General features: G+C 34.4%; 1 protein-coding gene across 2 annotated transcripts in view; it reads left to right on the forward strand.

Annotated features, from left to right (window-relative positions):
• The window catches only part of ERBB4 (erb-b2 receptor tyrosine kinase 4), a 1,187,482-nt gene that overhangs the window by 824,584 nt on the left and 341,096 nt on the right, over positions 1–21,802 (forward strand). For both annotated transcript variants that reach the window (XM_012446038.2, XM_012446041.2), the window contains exons 6-9: positions 7,920–8,038; positions 10,659–10,800; positions 18,719–18,832; positions 20,170–20,296. In XM_012446038.2, coding sequence (XP_012301461.1) covers positions 7,920–8,038; positions 10,659–10,800; positions 18,719–18,832; positions 20,170–20,296 — 502 coding nt within the window. The remainder of the gene's footprint in view (positions 1–7,919; positions 8,039–10,658; positions 10,801–18,718; positions 18,833–20,169; positions 20,297–21,802) is intronic.

Genomic DNA, 21,802 nt, shown 5'->3' on the forward strand with positions numbered 1-21,802 from the left:
GAGTTTTTTTTGTTTTTCAACAGGGTTAGTTGTGGAAATGTCTATTATAATGCACAGTGATTTTAAAAATTTGAATACCAACTTTTCCATATTTCTTGGTTTGTGAAAGATCTATGATATAATTATTATAATTTTTTACTACTTTATCTGCAGCCTATCATTTATTGGCAGACTGTAAGGTGCAGACCTCAATTCTAATTTTCAAACATATTCTTAAAAAACACTATCGGCTTCTTATACAGATTCATATTCTTCCTTTATTGCTTTGAAATCATTATCTACAGGCCTGTAAGGAATATGTAAAGTAACTTATACTAACCCTCAAGAATATTTTTATAGTTAATGTAACAGGGCGATATATTTTGAATCCTGACAAACTGTGGAGATGCTAATAGCCTATTAAGTAGGGAGAATTTCCCTGGCAGCCAAGTGTGTAGTTTAAAATCAGCTTTAAGATTCCTCAATGAATCATTGATCATGTCTTTATAAAATAGGTTGAATAAAACTTCATGAAGTAAATGAATAAAGCAAGTGGTGACAAAGAATGGATTAGACAAGATCCCTTACCTCTTTGACATAACTAACAATATTATCATGTCATAGTCCATGGGTCACCAGGGATTTATCAGGTCAAACCTGATTAGTAGCTGCCAAAATCTGAGCCTACTCTTATTAACTGACTCCAAATGTCATTTTCATTAAGGACTGTACAGGTATTTTCTGTGTTTTCCAGGGGGAACTACAGAGATGATTGCATTTTGGATTAAACACTTACTTTACCTGTGGAGTATATACTTCATGGTATGTCCTGGTCAGTTCATCTAGAGTAACTATCACCAAACCAATTAGTAATTAGTAATAAAATAAAATTAGTTATATTTTATTTTGTGTTGTAAAAATGTGTATGATTGTGGTCATTTAGAAGCCCAGATACTTTTTGATAATTCCATTTTGCTAGGTCTAATTATTATTATTTTTTTCACAAAAGACCTCTGAGAGCCTTTTTAAATATGTTAGATCATACATTGTTGCTGGCTTAAAGAATTGAAAAGTCTTTAAAGTGCAAAATTATTTTCCTGTAAAAATGAGGATATAGGCTTATGATGAGGCCTTACTCTGTGAAGCAACAATTTTTGACTTATTTCTTCTGTGATGTAATGTGAAATAGGAAAGAGCATTCTAGTTTAAGATCAACCCAGCTCTGCTTCTGCCTTTCCATCTATGGGAACCTTTTATTAGAAATAAGAGAGTGCCTTAGAGCAGAAATTTGGAAATATTGGCTTATAAAATCCACTTCTAAAAAAACTTAAACCTCCAAATAAAAAATGAATTTTCTGACACCTTCCCCAGACTTACTGAGTCAGAATTTAGGGGATGGGCCAGACATCTTTATTTTAAATCTTTCTATTTGGCTTTTAGAATTTACCTGCCCCTGGACACACAAATATGTTCAATTATTCTCTTTTGGAAGAATGAATAACAATGTATAGTTTGGCATTAGTTTCATTGAACCGAATTTTTTTACACAGTTTAACATGCTCTATAAGTAATGCCTCTTCTTGGATGATCTGTGAGCTTTATGTGTTTCACTTCAAGAGTATTCCATTGATAGCTTTCTAAAAGCATGTTACACAACCCAAAGTGTTCAGTTTTTTAGTCACAATTTTATCATTCATAGGAATAAACATTGAATCTTAGAGCTAGAGAGTACCTCTAGAGAACATTTCATCAACCCTCCTATCTTTAATTAAGTGGATGTCTAACACATTTAGAAGAGATTTCCCTTAAAATACTGACAAATAAACACTTAAGAAGCCCATTACAGTGTTTTTATCCTGGTAATAGTCAATAATTCTTCCTCACATCCAGCCTGTATCACCTCTATTTTAACCCAAGTATTTCTCTTCTAGCTCAAACTATGAAGTGTGTAACTGAAAAACAGTGTCATAAAAACACTCCATTCAAATACTATCTAGTTAATAAACATGATACGTTTTATGAACACAATTAATCAAAATTTTGTCAACAAAAATAGAATAAAGGCAGCATAGAAGTATGAATCTTTGAATAAAAATTGAAATAAAATTTAAAAAATAAAATAAATATGCTTTTAAATGTGCTTAGCAATGGAATTGTTGGTTGCCCCAAGATACTTTTCACTCTGACAGCTGCTGGGTGAGAGAAGGGAAGTTTTCTGATACCTCATTTATCCATGTTTGCCTTCAGAACCAGTGAGACAGTATTTCTATCGAAAATATGGATCATTTCTCTCCCAAATTTTCCTGTCTCCTTGCACATCAATTTTTTGTTTGATTTTTCAATTAGTGATAGAGAGCTTTACAACACAAATAGGAAATTAAAGCAGTCGCTGTGATTAAGTTTCAGACAAGGAATAATCAGTCAATCAAATGATATAAATGACTTAAAATTTTTTCTCCCATTTGACTGGTTAAAATAAAGGTTCTCAACTCTAAACTGAATACTGGAATCCTCGGGAGCTTATTAAAACTACCAAAGCTCCTAGAAAATTGCCAGTGATTTTGATTTAATAGGAACTAGGTGATGCTTAGGCATTGTATTTTTAAAAAATACTCTATATTCTGCTACTCAATATGGGGTCTGTAGATGAGTAGGCAGAGACATTACCTGGGAGCTTATTAGAAATGGACAGTCTTGGGCCCCACTGATACTGACTGAATGAAAATTTTTACTTACAGAAGAATTCCAATATTCAAGTTTGAAAGACTCTGTTAAATGATCTAATATACAACCCAGTTCAGAACCACTGGGTAGAGGATGAAGAGAATCAAAAGGCACTGAAGGAAAGAAGATAGAGGAGATAAGGAAGGAGATAGGGGAGGAGAAGGAGGTGTCAGAGTATAAAAAGACACAAAGACTTTGCCTATATTTATCCTTATTTCAATAGTTAATGGGGGAACAGAGATCTTTTTGTCACTGTGATGTCAGTGCTCTGTTTTGCATTATTTATGAATATTCTTTGTCTTTTTTGCTATTGTTGGTAGGAAGAAACAATAAGTGTTTAATTAGTAAATTGCCAAGCTTCTTCAAGTAAAATAAATTTGTTCTAAAGGAGTAACTTTAATCACAGTATTGATAATCATTATATTGAAAGAAGTAATTAAGCCATATTTCTCATTAGTGAGATACTGATAAGATTAAGCTACTTAACAATTTTTTATTATTTTTTGACTTGATAAGATATTCTCTCAGCAGTATTGGCTTACCATGAAATGTTTGATTCCTTTAATGTTACTCATCTAATTCTCATGGATATTCTGAAAGAATTCACATTCCCCATGTCAAGTTTACTGACACGAATATAAGGAGTTTAACATCCCAGATTTTATGTTTTATATTAATCACATTTAGTGCATATCACCAATGATTAAGCTAGTTAAAACTGGACCCAAATATTTTAATGCACCCAGTGAAGCAATTTAGAAAGGATACTAAATACAAGAAAAAAATGTAATGAAATATTTGGGCAAGGATGGAATAAATAAAAACCAAAGCAATTATAAGTTAATGTTCCTGTAGAGGCTGACTTATCTCATTGATTTCGGGAATTGTATTTTTTGTTTTGTGTCTCCATCAAAATAAAATATGACTATAATTTGATGAGTTTATTCACATTAAGTAATGCTTATTAATCAAAAAATGCTACTAAATAAATTTAGTCTATGATGCCCTTCCACTTGTCCTGCACGTAGCCTTGAATTATGTAAAGGAATATTTTCTTTCTTGATACAAGTCTCATATAATCATATAAAGAAATATTTTTTAAACCCGTCACTGTTTAGAAATTAAGCTTATTGTTTGTGTGTGTGTGTGTGTGTGTGTGTGTGTGTGTGTGTGTGTTTGCCTACCTTTTATTTGTCTAAATGCTTCATGCTTATTGAATTTTCAGTTGGAATTAAGGGATGTAAAAATCTTGATGGTGAAACACCCTATATTTAATGTTGAATGTAATTTACATAAAAAATAAATTATAGACTATTTTTGGAAAATAAAAACCATAATTCCCTTTTAACATGTTAAGTAAGAAGTGTAGAATGCATCTGCATTTGGATAATAATTTAGAGGAATTTTTTGCATGTTTCTAAAATGGAATATAATATCTGAAATCAAAGTGCTCTGAAAAAATATGAAATATTTGACCACTATGCGGAAAAAGTTGCTATTTTCAAAAACTTAAAGTTAATTCAACACAAATGATTAAATAATTTAAAATGTCTTAATAGTTCCACAGTATAATAATTGCTATGGAGTTAAAGATTGTACTATGTTGGATTATATTTATAAAATACTATTTTCGTATTTAAATAGTGTACTCAGAGAGAAATTTTAACATGAATGTTTAATAATTAATTTTAAACTAAATTCAGGGTTACTTGTCTTATCATTATAATTATTTTCTGCATTGATTTTCTCATTTGGCAGGAAAAACCAAAGTAAATAAATAAAGAGACACTGAAACATTTTGTCTAGTTACTTTAAATCACTGTAGAGTTAAAAATAAAAAGTAGCACTTAGACATATCTATGATTAAATATGATGTGACTTAGAAGATTGTTGACTCCATGCTATTGTTTCCCAGCCGAGCAATAGCTGTCAAATAGAAGCAAATTGATAAACTGTCCTGTGATAACACATTTCAAATCTAGTAATTTATTTATTTAACAAATGTCTGCTATTTTAATTAGTGACTGTTGATACATCAGAGCACTTTATTGAATCTAGAAGAGAAGAATTGTGTTTGAATTTATTCTGCACAAAACTGTCTATTAAAAGTGTTTTCTTTAAAAAGTTTCCTTTTCATTGTATGAATTACTAATTAGGGCATCTAAAATATACTACTTGGTTAAAAGATAGAAATATCAATATAAGCATAATGTGTGACATGAAGAGTTAATGAGTGTATATAAATTGTTTGGGTGTGATTTGATCAAAGACAGGCCAAGAGGATTTATTATGTAGAATTTTGTACCAGAATACTAATAGAAGAAATAATTTATTTTGAAGTTTAATGTAATCCAAATTGCAAATACAAAATATGCCTTCACAAATCAGATGTAAAAATTTTATTATTTTCCAAATCTTCTATAAGCTTATGGTAAAAAATAGCATGTAACCTTATTTTTACAAAATAAAAACATGACAGAGTGTGAGTCCAAGTGCCATTTTAGTTTAAAGTATATTTGATGTTTGCATTCATTGTACTGCATAGAGAATAATTAGGTAACATCAAATAGAATAATATTCTTCATATTCAATATTGTGTATTATTTTATGAAAACCATCATCATGTTCAATGGAAGAGGATCCAAAGTAAAAATATGAAATCATGAAATAATCAACAGCAGAATTGAAGAAGCATTTAAATCTAATAATGGAAACTAACAATGATTTCAATTTATATGTATTTTTATATGATCTGTTTCTTAGTATTTTAATATCTGTTTGTATTCCTTAGTGACCTACTTCTTTAACTCTCTATACCTTTTTGTCTCTCTGATAAATATATTAAGCACCCAGAAGATACTGCCATTGAGTTAGCAATATACGACTTACCTATTTACTTGGAGGGGATGCTTACTTATATTGTGTGTTAAGTAACAAACTTTGTATTTATCACTGAAGATTAAAACTCAAATAATACAATAAACTTCAATAAACCCATAGTTTAGTGGGGATTGAAGCAAACATGAAAAAAATACAGTGTATAAGTGCAATAAAAATAAGTTGCTGAGCACTGTTAATAGGGATCATGTAAATCACTTTATACCTCTGTATTTATCCTCAATCCTATTAGATGGGTACTGATACTAACTCCATCTTAAAAATGGTGAAGTAAACTACAGAATGGTTAAATAACTTGCCCGTAGCACATGGATATATTTTGGATTTGAACCTAGATCTTCAGACTATCTAGACTGCTGCATTAACTTTATCTTCTTGATTGTTCAGAAGCAAGAGTGAGAAAATAACTCAGCTAGAAGCTGTGTCTGGAAAGGTTTCAGAGCAAATATTTCCTACACTGAGAAGCTAGGAAAGGTTTTTAACATGAAGAAATGCCTTGTGAAGATGCAATGAGAATCACAGCTGGATTGCAAGTGGTATTTCTATCTGACTGGATGTGAGAAACAGAGTTAGAGTAATGAGATTCCTGGAAGGGTAGACATGGCAGTCAACTTACGGAGAACTTTTGTCCCTTGCTAAAGGCTTAATCCTTAGTACAGGGACGGTCAGAAGTTTCATACTGGGAATCAACACTGATTTATAGGCGTTGATTTGCAGTTTCAAGCCATTACTTTTAGGGCCTTGTGGAGGATTAACTGGAAAGAAAAGATGAGATCTGAGAAAACTTTTAGAACACTATGTAATAATTTAGAGATAGGCTTTTTGAATAAAGTTGGAATAGAAAAGAGGGAATGTACTGAGAAATATTTAGGAAACAATTGCTAATACTTGGCAATTTTATTAGGTATGAGAAGTGATGATGAGGGGATAGGAGACAGAAAAATACATTGCAAATTGCTAGCAAGCTACTGGATATATGGTGCTTCCATTAATTGAGATAAGGGAGCTTAGAGGAGAAATACACTCAGTAGTGGGTGAGGGAAGAAGAGTTACGTTCTGTGTTTTACACCTTGCATATCAAAATGGGGACTTCTGTAGACAGGTGGAAATACATGCTGCAACTCCACAGAAAACTCATCTAGATCTGAAAGTCATCTACTGATAGTATGCTAAGTAGAAGATGAATGACTTTTACCCAGGAATGAGCCATAGTCCCCTCACCACCAAAAAATTGTCAAGAACAAGTCTGGGGAATGCTAATGTTTACGAGGCAGAATCTTGATAAGTAGCAACAAAGAAAGCTTAGAAGAACTATTTAAAAATGTAGGCAGAAACAAGGCTGAAGTGAAAATACAGAAACCATGAAATTATATACTATACATATCCTGTAAAATTCATACCTTAAATACTCTAAAAATATTTTTTGGAATAAGTGAGATGAGCAGAATTTTGTCTCTTATTACTGTAATTTTAATGCATAGTCTTTAGCATTGGTTTTACCAAAGTATCCTTGATATGATGCTGTCAGCTTGGATTGAAGCATGTTACAAGAAAAGAGCAATTTTACTTTTTGTTGTGTTTACTATGAATGGCTTTCTTTCCTTCTTTCTTTCTTTCCTTCCTCCTTTCCCTCCCCATCCCTCCCCTTCTCTCCCCTTCCCTCCCCTTCCCTTATTTTCTTGACTTTTCTCTTTCTTTCCTCATGTAAAATATTACGTGAATTAACTAAACGTCTATGTATCCCTTTCTACATTGACTACTGAAAATCTCAGACCCATTTCTGGGGACACCTTCTACTAGGAGCTTACTATACACATTGCGTGAATTGACTTCACCTTTCCTAGCCTGCCAAATGTCTATTTAGTCATTTCTGTTTTTCTTTTATTAATTTTAGAGACAGAGTCATGCTGTGCTGCCCAGGCTGGAGTGCAGTGACTATTCACAAGTGCAGTCATAGCCCACTGTATCCTTGAACTGCTGGTCTCAAGCAGTCCTCCTGTCTCAGCCTCCCAAGTAGTTGGGATTACAGGCACACTCCAGTGTGCCTGGCTTCAAATTGGAGTGTTTCCTGTTAAGTTGTATAATTGTCATAAAGCACCATAATTATTTGCTAAAACAAGAAAGAATATAAAAACAAAAGAATTATATATGAATTTTGGAGATTTTTGTGTAACTATTTTGATCTAGTTGCAAACCTCGTTCATTAAATGTTTGCTGAATTGAGTCAAAGAGGTTGAGAAGTTGTCATTCCAGAACTCTGCTTGTGAGTTTCTCTTGGTGGCAGACTTTGATCATGGTCCTATCTCGGTCTTCTGCAGTGACAAGGACGGTGTGTGCAGAACAATGTGATGGCAGATGCTACGGACCCTACGTCAGTGACTGCTGCCATCGAGAATGTGCTGGAGGATGCTCAGGACCTAAGGATACAGACTGTTTCGTATGTCTGCAATTTCTGTCTTTTATTTTCCTGGTCCCCTTTCCCTCCCTATTTGGCTCAGGCATATTGAGTCTTTATCTTATTGCAATAAGATCAACTTTAGCCACATTCAAGAAAAATGCTCAGCCCTCCTCAAAGTCATTCCCTCACTGAGTTGGCTATTGATTAACTAGAATTGTTCTCTTCTATTAAATGAATTGTATTTTCTGATATAATTTATATTACAAATGAGATTCACTGGAGAATATATTGAGATATCTTTTTAGAATCTAATAGCATCCTTTCTAGAAATGTAGTGATTAAGTGATTACCTGTTTATGTGGTTGCATCGTTGAGTTCTGTGAGTGGGAGCAATTGCATTTTATTTCTTGAACATAAATTTAAATATTATAGAGGATATATTTTTGAGTTTCAGTATTTTCTAGTTTATATTTTTAAAGGTAATATGATTTAAAAATTTAAGATCTACAAATAGTTTGTTAGGGACAGTTTTTAATTATATTTTGATATCATATTCTTGACAGTACTCTTTGTTCTTTGGCATACATATCAGCAATTCTGAGTTTTAGTTAACTCAATTTCACATACAAAGAACACCAGTTTAATTTTAAAGCTAAAAATCATAAAAATATACAAATATTTTTATAGTTGAAAATGAGCACAGACATTTTTTTCTCTCAAATATCCAGCAAATATATGTAGTAGAATTGAGCTTTAAGAAAAAAAAGAAAAGAAAAGAAAACCTAATTCCAGAAATGAGTAAACTATATGTTAAAGCTCTTATGATATAGACAATAATTTCTTAGTTTTATTAATATCATAAGAAATAATCATCTACACTCATTCAATAGTGAAACAAAAATACATATTGCAGAAGTGGATAGGGAGGAAGAAGAAAAGGAAAGAATGTTAAAAATTTAAAGGAGATACTCAGCAAGTCTTGAACTGAGAACCTTCCTCTGTCTATCATCAGACATAGGATGGAAGCTTGATGCTGAGGACATTGAACACTGCAGGTATTGTATTACAATTCCAAAACAACAACAATAAACAGCAATAGCAAAAATTCTCAGAAGTTTTGCAGTGCAATTTTTTTATGGTTCCATTATCATGATAAGCACAGTACTGAGTGAACTTCAGATTATCACTCCATTACTTTTATGGAATGGTCCAGTGATTCCACTTTGGCTTTTGGTACAGAATGTTCAAATACCAGACTAAGGCCATAGTGTAAGTTACATTGTTCTGTATGCTGTCTGAAAGGTAAATTTGTTTTATTCCTCTGACTTATGTTTCTTTGTTCCCAAGCAATCTGTGTACAACATTGCATAAAATATGTTAGTAAAGCAATTATAAGGACACATGAAGTTTTATAGCCATAAATTAAAACTTACTGAGTTTTCTAGATTGGTTTTTAATGGATTCTTCCTAGAATGTGTCATCTTAGTGAATAATGTATCATCAGTAAGTCTCTTCTGATTATGCCTCTAGTAGATCATCATCAGGGAATTGTCATTTTTATGATAAAGTGCTTGCTAAAACAACAATTGATGAAGCAAATGTTTTGAGGAAACAGAATAGATTAATACTTATTAATAATCATGTGTACTATTTATGATTAAATGTAAATCATAGCTTGAGTTCAGATTAGCTTGCTTTCCAAGTCCTAAATTATTCCTAAAATGGCTTGATTTCTTAATAAAAAGAATTAACTCATCCACACTTTTGTTAATCACATATTTATATAGACTTATACACATATTCTGTTTTTATATCAAGTACCTACCCCTCAGGTGATAAAATTGTTTTTAATTCTTCCCAAATGAATTTGAAAATATTAATAAATTGAATTCTTAATATAAATATGTGAGTCATCAGAAATGAACTTACTTCTACATGATGGCTTTTACTGAATGGAGTGGCATTAGGAAAAAAGCCATACTAGAAATTACATCATATTATTTAATTATAAGCTAACTATAGCTAGTTATCTCTTTACATTTTGGCATTACATATACTGTATTTGTATTTGGCTAGTCACCAACCAGAGCCTTTCCTTTAAGTCCAATATAAATGACCATCACAATGTTTTCTCACTAGACAATGGTGATAATTGAGCTTTACGTGTCACGTGAGACATGGAACTCTTTAAAATACCAGCTCTTATTGACTTCCCCCACACATTTTGAACCAGCACTTCCTGCTCATTGCTGGGAAGCTGGACTGTATGATGACTAGCTCAAGTGAATGTCTACCCTGTAGAATTAGGGATTTGGTTGCAAGTGCTGTACTCTAAGACTAAACATAAATGCTTTGAGTAAGTGTAAACTTCAATAATTTTTCACTGTTAGCTAACCTTAAACCAATTCTCAATTTAGAAATTACTAGATACATATTAATCACTTCGAGCATCAGTAACCATAAATGACCTATTTAGTGACATTGCAAAAAAAAATTTATGAAATTTAAGAAACATACATGACTCTAAAATTATCAAATTTTTTAGTATTTATGGAATAATTATATACTAAGAAAACAACTTTTGCATATTTGGCAGTGTTTTATTAGCAAATATTACGAAGTTTACTTGTAAGTGAAAGTAATATTTGCTATGTTGCAGGCCTGCATGAATTTCAATGACAGTGGAGCATGTGTTACTCAGTGTCCCCAGACCTTTGTCTACAATCCAACCACCTTTCAACTGGAGCACAATTTCAATGCAAAGTACACGTATGGAGCATTCTGTGTCAAGAAATGTCCACGTAAGTAACAGAATAAGAATAACCAAATTAATTAGGTCATTATTTGAAATCAGAGGAATTGTATGTTAGTTTATTTTAATTTGAAACTTGTAAGAATATTGTTAAGTACTTTGGGTATAGGTGGGTATAGGTACTATTACCCCCATTTTATAAATAAGGAAACTAAACCAAAAATTTAAAGTGGTTGGTGTAAAGTTTCATAGTAAAAGAGTGACATGTTTGAGGTTATAAAACTCTTACTGTTTTTGCTATACCACAACATTTTTGCCTGTCATACCATTTCTCCAAAAAGTAATTAGTTAAGTGGCAGCAAGCTATATAATGAATAGGGTCTGATTCTTATAACAATGGATTTTTACCTAAAATTACTTCTGATTCCTTATTTGTAACTAGAATATTTAGCATTATAATTTTAATATCAAATTAACCTTTATATATATATATATACACACACACATATATATATACATATATACACACACACACACACACACATACGTATATATATATAAAGAGGGAGAGAGAGAGAGATTTAATAGCGAATTAACCTTAAAACATGTATGTAAAGGATATGTTAAAGGAACTTAAATTGATAACATCCTGAAGATTCAAAATGAACAGCTTAACTTTCATCAGATATTCAGGATAATATATTGATATTTACTTGAATCTTTTTTTTTTTTTTTTTTTTTTTTTTTTTTGCTTTGAGTGACCAATGAGATATTTCCTGTTGGAAAGGCAAAAAAAAAAAAAAAAAAATCACTATATATGTTTATATACTCATTTAAAAGAATTCTTTATAGTCTGTACCATACATGTAATGTGACTTACTTCACTTTGTGTATGTGATACAGTGGGAAGTACAGGCTGAGCATCCATAATCCAAAAATCCAAAATCTGAAATGCTCCAAAATTTGAAAGCTTTAGAGTGCTGACATGATGTCACAAATGGAAACTTCCACACCAGACCTTATGTGATGGGTCACAGTCAAAATGTACACAACACAGTTTATTTAGTGTTGCCAAAAGGGGGAAAAAGAAACACACTCTCAGCCCCTTTCAACTGTGATGTATCTTTTCCATGTATACCCAGATTTCCCTAGGGAAGCATACCCACAAAGGGTAATAAAATGGCAAATGTGCATGCCAGACACACCGATGGGAGGTTTTCCAAAATACCCCGCATGGAGCCAAAACCTTTGTGCATTACTCACTGGGTTCTGTTGCTTATTCTGTGCTCTGAGGTGTTGAGATATTGTTGAAAATGTCAAAAAGGCCTGCAGCTATCCCTCTGGGTAAGAGTGGTGAGAATAAGAGGAAACATTTATGTTTATCTGTAGCACAGAAAGTCAAGCTTTGGGAGAAATGGGAGAATGGCGTAAGCAACATCTTAGAGAAGAGTACAGTGTTGGAATGAACACTTTGTGTGACCTGAAGAAACAGAAGGATAAACTGTTGGAGTCCTATGCTGAAAATGACAAACAGAAGCTAATGAAAAATAGAATAACACTGGATAAAGCTAATAATGAAGATCTTGCTTGTGTATTGAAAGAGTGAATTTGTCAGCATGTAGCTGAACATATGCCACATAATGATATGCTGATCATGAAACAAGCAAAGATCTAGCACAATGAACTGAAAGTTGAAGAGAACTGTAAATATTCAACAGGCTGGCCACAGAAATGTAAGAAAAGACATGGCATTAAATCTTTAGAGATTCATGGTGACAAAACATCTGCTGATCACAAAGCAGTGGAGAAATTCATCAATGAGTTTGCCCAGGTCATCACTGATAAATATCTGACACCAGGACAATTCTGTGATGCTGATGAAACATCACTGTTTCGGCATTGTTCCTCCAGAAAAACACTGACCACGGTTCATTAGACAGCCCCTGCAGGAATTAAGGATGCCAAGGATAGAATAACTGTGCTGGAATGTGCTAATGCAGCAGGCACACATCAATGTAAACTTGCTATGGTAGGCAAAAGGTTGCATCCTCACTGTCTCCAAAGAGAACTTCTTACCAGTCAATTATTAGGCTACCAAAAATGCATGGGTTACCAGAACAACTTTCTTATTGACTGCACCCAAACATTTTGAACCAGCACTTCCTGCTCACTGCTGGGAAGCTGGACTGGATGATGACTATGAGATTTTGTTTTTTCTTGACAACTGTTCTACTCATCCTGCAGCTGAAACTCTCATCAAAAATAATGTTTATGCCATGTACTTTCCCCCAAATATGACTTCATTAATTCAGCCATGTAACCAGACTGTCCTTCATTATAATCTGAAGAGTAAATGAAGAGGAAATACAAAAACACCTTTTTCCCCCTTTTTGAGACAGAGTCTCTCTCTGTCTCCCAGGCTGGAGTGCAGTGGTGCAGATCTTAGCTCACTGCAACCTCTACCTCCCAGGTTCAAGCGATTCTCCTGCCTCAGCCTTCCGAATAACTGGGACTATAAGCACTTGCCACCACAACTGGCCAATTTTTTTGTATTTTTAGTAGAGACAGGGTTTCACTGTTTTAGCCAGGATGGTCTTGATCTCCTGACCCCATGATCCGCTCACCTTGGCCTCCCAAAGTGCTGGGATTACAGGCGTAAGCAGCATGCTAGCAGCAGTGAACAGAGGCCTGGGTGTGGGAAGGTTTTCAAAAGGAGCTTAGCATGAAGAATGCTGTATATGCTGTTGTCAGTGCTTGGAACACAGTAACTAAAGACACAGTTTTGCATGCCTGGTACAACCTCTGACCTGTGACTATGTTCAGGGAGAAGGTAGTTACTTGGAAAGAGTCCCTATGCCAAGTAAGAAAAAAATATACCTTCAGAGTCCATCAGTAAGCTGGAAGAAGTGGATATCACAGAAGTGTTTAACATTGATAACGAGTTGTTCCTTCATTGACTGATGGTGAAATAGCAGAAGTGGCTCTGAATAAAAGCGATTGTGGTAATAGTGACAGTTAAGATGTTTTAAACATTGCATAAAAAGTTCCTAGAGATGACTTGATGAAAATGTGTTATGAGCTTATTGAAGGACTAGGGCACAGTGCATTCATAACAGAATAAGAAATCATGTGAGTTTATGCAATTAAAACGAGACTTCTAAGACAAAATTCATTGTTAATGAGGCAGATGACCCCGGAGGAAACATTTTAGAAAGCCATCCAAGCAGAAAGCCCCCTTATCCCTGTAGGACCCATTCCCTGATTCCTTAACTGTTTCTGATGTTTCTTTGTACCTAAGAAAACACAGTGTATAGTAACCTTTTAATCAAAACACAGCATCATAGGTGGACACTAAAAGCCTGCATTGTTTTTTGTTGCTCTTGTTTCACAGCTGATACAGGTATTCTGGTGATTCTACTGTGATACCTAGTTATTCTGAGCACAATATCTTTTCACTGTGTTAGTGGTATACCTCTTTTTTTTTTTGACTTTTACATATTTATGTGTGAATAAGTGTAAGAATATGATTGCTTATCAGTAGTATGTAAATTTAGAGTCATGAATGATGGTGATGCCAAATAACCACAGCTTGTCCATGCAGGTGGCTGAGATAGTGACAACTTTGTTTCTGATGGTTCAATGTACACAAACTGTCTTTCACACAAAAAATTACTTAAAATAGTGTACAAAATTACCTCAGGTCATATGTAAAGGTATATGTGATTCATAAAACTGAATATTGTTTTTAGACTTGGGTCTAAGCCCCAAGGTATTTCATTATGTTTATGAAAATATTACAAAATCCCCAAAATTCTGAAATCTGAAACACTTCTGGTCCCAAGCATTTTGGATAAGGGCTACTCAATCTGTATAAGGGACATGGGATTAGAGTGTCTATGGATTGTGGCTTCGTCTCCTTATTAGTTACATGAGTTTTAAATAAAACATTTAGTTCTCTATTTCCTCTTCTTTAAGATGTGGGTTATAAAAATTATATCTCTGGCCGGGTGCGGTGGCTCATGCCTGTATTCCTAGCACTTTGGAAGGCTGAGGCAGGTGGATTGCATGAGGTCAGGAGTTCGAGACCAGCCTGGCCAATATAGTTAAATCCGGTGTCTACTAAAAATGCAAAAGTTCACTGGGTGTGTTAGTACACACCTGTAATCACAGCTACTTGGGAGGCTGAGGTAGGAGAATGCTTGAACCTGGGAGGCAGAGGTTGCAGTGAGCCGAGATCATGCCATTGCACTCTAGCCTGGGCAAAAAGAACAAAACTCTGTCTTAAAAATAAATGTATTTATTTTCCTTCCCTGCTTTCCAGAGTCATTATAACAATAAAAGAGATAGGTAGGATATAAGGATGAGAGGGATAGATATTTTATTTTTATTTTTGGAGACAGAGTCTTGCTCTGTCACCCAGGCTGGAGTGCAATGGTGCAATCTTGGCTTGCTACAACCTCCGCCTCCCAGGTTCAAGTGATTTCCCTGCCTCAGGCTCCTGAGTAGCTGAGATTTCAGGCACATGCCACCAAGCACAGCTAATTTTTATATTTTTAGTAGAGTCGGGGTTTCACCATGTTGACCAGGCTGGTCTTGAAGTCCTGACCTCAAGTGATCCACCTGTCTTGGCCTCCCAAATTGCTGGGATCACAGGCATGAGCCACCATGCCTGGCCAAGAGGAGTAGATTATTTAAAAAGGCTTTGAAAACACAATTCTAATCATTATTATGAAACATGTTCATATCCATTAAAAAAAATTGTGCTTTGACTTCTTTATGTTTATATGTATGTATATTTAATATGTCTCTTAATTAGCATTTTAAAGTCACAGACACACTAACTCTTAAGACAGCAAAGATTTCACATCTTAAATTTTTAATATTCACACCAGTGCTTTTCATCTAATACCCTCTTATCTAAAGTTACCCTATATGTCACCATCTACCATCCTTACAAATCTGAGGACTTGGCAGTATTGTAGGATGGGGCTAGATGATCATATTTTTCCTCTTTTTAGACACATGTTATATTACTACCTACTCTACTACTTTCAAATTAACATGCCTTCCCCAGAGACAGTCAAAACTCTGCTTTCTTGGAGTTTTTTGGTGCTTTCCCTTTTATTCAAGTCCTGAGGTTGAAGCCCAAGGGTTGGGCTAGAGCAGAAGTACCAGGTAAATTTGAACTAGGGAATTCCCCTTTTCTTTACTATATCCTTTACAGTGGTTCACTTGAAGGCTGTCAGTTCCAAACTATAGCAAGTAGCAAGCAAGTGACTAAATATGAAGACCTATTGTGTGAAATTATATGGCTGGTTCACTTTAAATATGAAGACCTATTGTGTGAAATTATATGGCTGGTTACCACAGTAACTTACCGTCTTCCTTTCTCACATAGTTTACATATCTCAAACTACAGACTCATTTAAAACACTTCAATATTTGTTTATGAAAAAATTTAAATTTCTGATGAGCCTGGTTTACAAGGCTTGGTTTGCCAAATTGAAGCTTTCTTGGGAAAACAAGGACATTAAGCTTCTAAATGCAGGTCTACATTTCCTAATCCAGAATTCTGAAATCAAAAAACTCCAAACATGTATTTTCTGAAACTCATTTGGCTACAAAAGTTGAATCTAACTGATATAAGACTAATTATAATATTTACCTATTCCATTTGGCAGAAGTGGGAAAGTATTTCATTGTAGGATATTTTTCAAGATGCATTAATTTGGTATGCTGCTATAAAGAAATACCTGAGACTGGGTAATTGTTAAACAAAAGAGGTGCAATTGGCTCATGGTTCTGCAAGCTCTACAGGAAGCATGAGGGATTCTGGGGAGGACTCAGGGAATTTTCAATCACAGTGAAGGTGAAGGGGAAGCAAGCGTGTCTTACACAGCCGGAGCAAGAAGAAGAGAGAGGCAGGAGGTGTTATACACATTTAAACAACCAGAGCTCATGCTAACTCACTCTTGCCACGACACCACCAAGGGGTTGGTGTTAAACCATGAGAAGCCGCCCCCATGATTCAGTCGCCTCCCACCAGGTCCCACCTCCAATACTGGGGATTATAATTCCACATAAGATTTGGGTGGGGACATAGATCCAAACCGTATCACAAGACCTTGAAGAAAGAATGGCTATTTAATATAATGTATGTGCCTGTTGCAGGTTGGGTTCCCCTGAGACAGAGAATACGTTATTAAGGAGCAGTCTCAAAATCAACACTTTTTGGGGAAGGAAAGAAAGCAAGATTGGATTTGCTTTAAACAAAGTGCCTGTTTGTTGTGGTGGATGCTTTCACGTGGATGTTAACTTGGAATACAAATTTGTGCCATACTTTGTGCCCACTCACATGGATTCATACATATCTCCTTGCCCCAGATTCCCTTCCTTCTCAAATTTTCCAGTATTTCTTCTCCCAGGACAAGCTCATGATTTCATATATATTCTAAGCTCAGGCTACTTCTCTTTTCATACAAATGAGTAATCAGTTTCACTACCTAGAATTATGCCCTTTGGTAAGATTTCTCTTGTCTCTGTTTCAAGTCCACTCGTAGGTGAGACTGCAGACAGAGAAGCTGCCATCGATTGTCAGCTAATACCCACGTAGCAAGTCTAGTTTATGTCTTACTCTGTCAGCTTGTCCCAAGTGACTTGTCTCAGCCCCACACAGCCACAGGTATGAGGTGACTGAGAGGGGCCAGCTCAGTGGTGAATGGCACGAGGGGATCTTAATCATTTGCTTATGCAGTTTACTCCTGCTTCTGCCCCTACGCATATCCCACTTCAATTTTACAACGGATTGCTGCTGGACCTGGCCAGCATGATAACATTGTGACATGATAGCAAAACCCTGTTCATGACAGGCAATTCTGGCTACAAGGTCTGACCCAAGATCCATCTCTACCAGGACCCAGAAACATGTCAAATGCTGTTTATTAAATGGTGTACAATCCTATGCTACAGGTGGCATAGCTTAGCTCTAGAAACCTGGAAGTCTCTGTTGTGATTGTCTAATGAAACTTGTCAAAACTCTACATGGCATATTTTCCCACTGTAGATACTCCCAATATCATAGAGTCTCTTGGATTTTATGGCCCAAGTAGCAAAATTGCTTGCATCACAACCTAGATCTACATGATATGCCTTTTCTGCTTTGGGAACCCCTCAAGGCTGTAAGCATTCCACAACATTGCATTTTGTACCAGAGCAATGTTCCCAAGCATGGAAGGATGCTACTTTTTATTGTTTTAAAATCAGAGTGGCCTACCAGGTATTGTGTTCCCATTTATTATGAGAGTCTTTAGATGTAATAATTTGTCCTTTGTTTTGGAGGGGATGTTCTGGCATATCCCAGGTCACTGGATTTCTAGACATTTGATCCAAGTATTAGGTAATAAAATGCTCCTTGTCTATTTGATAAACCTTTTCTAAAGTACTACCCTTTCCAATTTTATTTTGTTTCCTCATATAAAAATGTGAGAAAGTTTTTGTAGTACTCCATTGAAAAAAAGAACACATTTTAAGCATTTTCTCCTGGATATGAAGTGTACTCTCTTGATCCAAGGCAGTTCAACTTAAGCTTCATTTGTGCTTCATGAACTTGAAGTATTTTAGACTGCAGACTTGCATCATGGCATGAAATGAAGTGGAACTATTGAAAAACACAAGCTAAATGTCATGCAGTTTCCTAAGTATATAAAAGAAATCTACTCTATCTTGGGGGCAATTCAGGATGTGGAGCAGTAACCAAGCAAGTACTAGCTGTTGATAATACACATTGCATTTGACTGGAAATACGATTTCAGGTTGGGATAATTAAACAAAGAGTTGTTTAAGGGGAAGATATATAAATACTATCAATAATGCTAAATCATTTTCAAACCTTAAAATATCTTGTTTTGATCTTGTTTACTGAATGTTAACATTATTGCTTATTTTGCCTTTTTTTTTAAAAAAAACAGATAACTTTGTGGTAGATTCCAGTTCTTGTGTGCGTGCCTGCCCTAGTTCCAAGATGGAAGTAGAAGAAAATGGGATTAAAATGTGTAAACCTTGCACTGATATTTGCCCGAAAGGTAAGTAGTAGCTAAGATTATTTAGTTAAACTGGGCCTATATAACAAGGTTTTTAATTCACTTTTTAATATAAACCCACCCTCACAACCAAACCTGCCTACACACGCTTTCCAGGATTTTGGACAGTTCCTCAAAATATCGACTTTTATAACACTGTATATTATTCAATTTTAATTGTATCTACTAAAATGGTCCAGAAAAAAACTCAGAAGTAACATTGATAGGAACTCAGAAATAAAGTTGCATGTTATTCTGTCAATAGCAAATCTTAAAAGCTTTGTAAAAAATAAGAGTTCACACGGTTATATTGGCATCACAACACATATTAGTTGCTTGCTGCTGTATACAAAATGATCTGCTAAGCATAAAAAGAGATGCAGAGGGACATGAAATTTACTCTCCATATCTTAAAAATGTATTTCGAAAGATGAGATCTATGAAATGATGAGAAACTTTACCATAAGTATAAAATAAACATATCCCATAATTCATGCCATAGAATTTTAGTGGAGGAAGGAATCTTTTCCAGCTGTGAGTACTCTAATTCCTTACCAGAATGAAACCTAAATTAAGCAAGATGAAAGTACAGTTTGAATCTCCTGAATGTTATTAAACTTTTCAAAGTATCCAGGAGTGCCTTAGAAAAGGACAAACTCCAGACTTATTTTTAAATGGTATTCTCTCTCCTCCCCTTTCTCTTTTTCTTCCTTATTCTCTCTTTCTCTTTCTCTATACGCCGCACCCCCAAACAGATTTGTTTGTTTAAATTAGAAGCTTCAGAAAACATGTTCAATTTAAGTATAAATATTTAAATGGCCCTTGATTCTGGTTATAATTCACATCATCAGAACTCTTCGTTTACATATTCTCCATTAGACCTCTGTTTTTAAAATTTCAGGTGGTAGACCATTAGTATGTAGGCCATGAAATTATTTTACTAAAGTTACCAGCATTTCAAAATTATTAAAAATAACATTTTCAAATAGAGCAGAAAATAGATAATCATATGTAGTTAGGAGAAGTATTGATTGATAAAATTTCTGTTAGAGTTGTGTATATGTTGTGTGTGTGTGTATACTGGGTCTTGATATAAAATGTAATTCCTATGATGAGTCATGGTCGTTAGATTTTAATGCAGGGACAAGATTTTAAAGCAGAACCAGTAGTGAATATTGAATGAATGAATGAATAATTATTTTACTTTTTAGAAAAAAAATTGTAATATATTTTTGTATGTTACAGTTAAAAATATTCTGCTATTTTATAGTGAAAATACAATGATTTATTGGCCAAAAATAAGTTCCTCAATCCCCTAACTCTAAGTCTTGTTTCTACAGCTTGTGATGGCATTGGCACAGGATCACTGATGTCAGCTCAGACTGTGGATTCCAGTAACATTGACAAATTCATAAACTGTACCAAGATCAATGGGAATTTGATCTTTTTAGTCACTGGTATTCATGGGTCAGTATTAAATTTTTGTACAAATTATTTTACAAAGTGTAGACAAAGCTGAAGAGATTCTTTAGTTTTGTTTGTTTGATTCCTCTGGAACCTGAAGACTTTTACCTTTCATTAATGCTCCTCACCAACAAAAGCAAGGGCCTGATTTCACCAGAAGTGACAGTAAACTAGTTTTGGAATTTGCTCAAATTTTAGTTTGGTGACTACTTAAGGTTGAAAATATAAATTTGTATTTAAACTAAAATATATTTTCAGGACATTTTCTCAAATTCACAGTTTTCAGCAAACTTGACTTATCTTTGGATATGTTTAGGAAAAAGTATCACCAGTTGAGGTGAGAGAAGTCATTCAAATTTCTAACTGATTAGATTGAAACAACATAAATTAATATCCTGTAAAAAATCTGACATAAAACAAATCAGTAAGCTGAAATTCCCCTGAGCTTCTTCCAGAAATTCTTTGTCCTCATGTATTCTTTTTCTTTTTTTTTTCCCCTTTAGTTGGGAGGTTAGCAACACAGTGAGACTTCCTGCTAAATGAATTTCATTTTAGTAATAAAAATTGTAACATAATTTACCTGGGCTCCTTCATTACAGAACTACCTGCTGGTTTTAACTGGAAAAAAACAAGTTTGTATTCTTTGAAAGTCTGTATTTTAACTTTGTATGTTATCTATTTATCTATATTACTATTTAATCCCTAAATATTAGTGTTGTAGGCTACAGATAAAGACTATGTCTCATATATTTCAATTCAAAATCTTACCCTGAGAATATATCAGATCATTTCTAAAAGCAAACTAATTTAACATGTTATGAATAAATATGTCCAAAAAGGAATGGGAAGAGCAATAGAATAAAATGTTTCTTTTCATTCAAATAAATTATATGTATGATTGCTTAAATATCTTGTTTATTTTAATAGGTAGCTTTTAATATGGTCCCATGTTAGATAGTATAATAGTATGTTGGTAGTCCCCACCGCATATTTTTTGTATCTGGCCTAAGAAATGTTTTTTCTAACTTACCTCTTAAAAGGTATAGACTTGGTAATTCTCAGCCCATATTCCTACATGGCAACAGTCTGTTGGAAGTGGGCAGCTGGATTAGTCAGTTATCACATTGCTAATAAAGTCACACTTGAGACTGGGTAATTCACAAAGAAGTAAAGGTTCAACAGACTCACAGTTTCTCATGGCTGGGAAGGCCTCACAATCATGGTGGAAGGCAAAGGAGGAGAAAGGCATGTCTTACATGGTGGCATGCAAGAGAGAATTTGTATAAGGAGCTCCCCTTTATAAAACCATCATCTCTCATGCAACTTACTCACTATCATGAGAACAGCATGGGAAAGACCCACCCCCATGATTCAGTAACCTCCCACTGGGTCTTTCCCACAACACATGGGAATTATGGGAGCTACAATTCAAGATGACATTTGGATGGAGACACAGCCAAAGCCTATCAGTGGCAATAGTCCTTTAGAGATGGGACACATTTAGTCAAC

This window comes from Aotus nancymaae, unplaced genomic scaffold (genome assembly GCF_030222135.1).
Source record: "Aotus nancymaae isolate 86718 unplaced genomic scaffold, 86718_ANA_hifiasm-v0.15.2.pri h1tg000008l, whole genome shotgun sequence".
Classification (NCBI taxonomy): Eukaryota; Metazoa; Chordata; class Mammalia; order Primates; family Aotidae; genus Aotus; species Aotus nancymaae.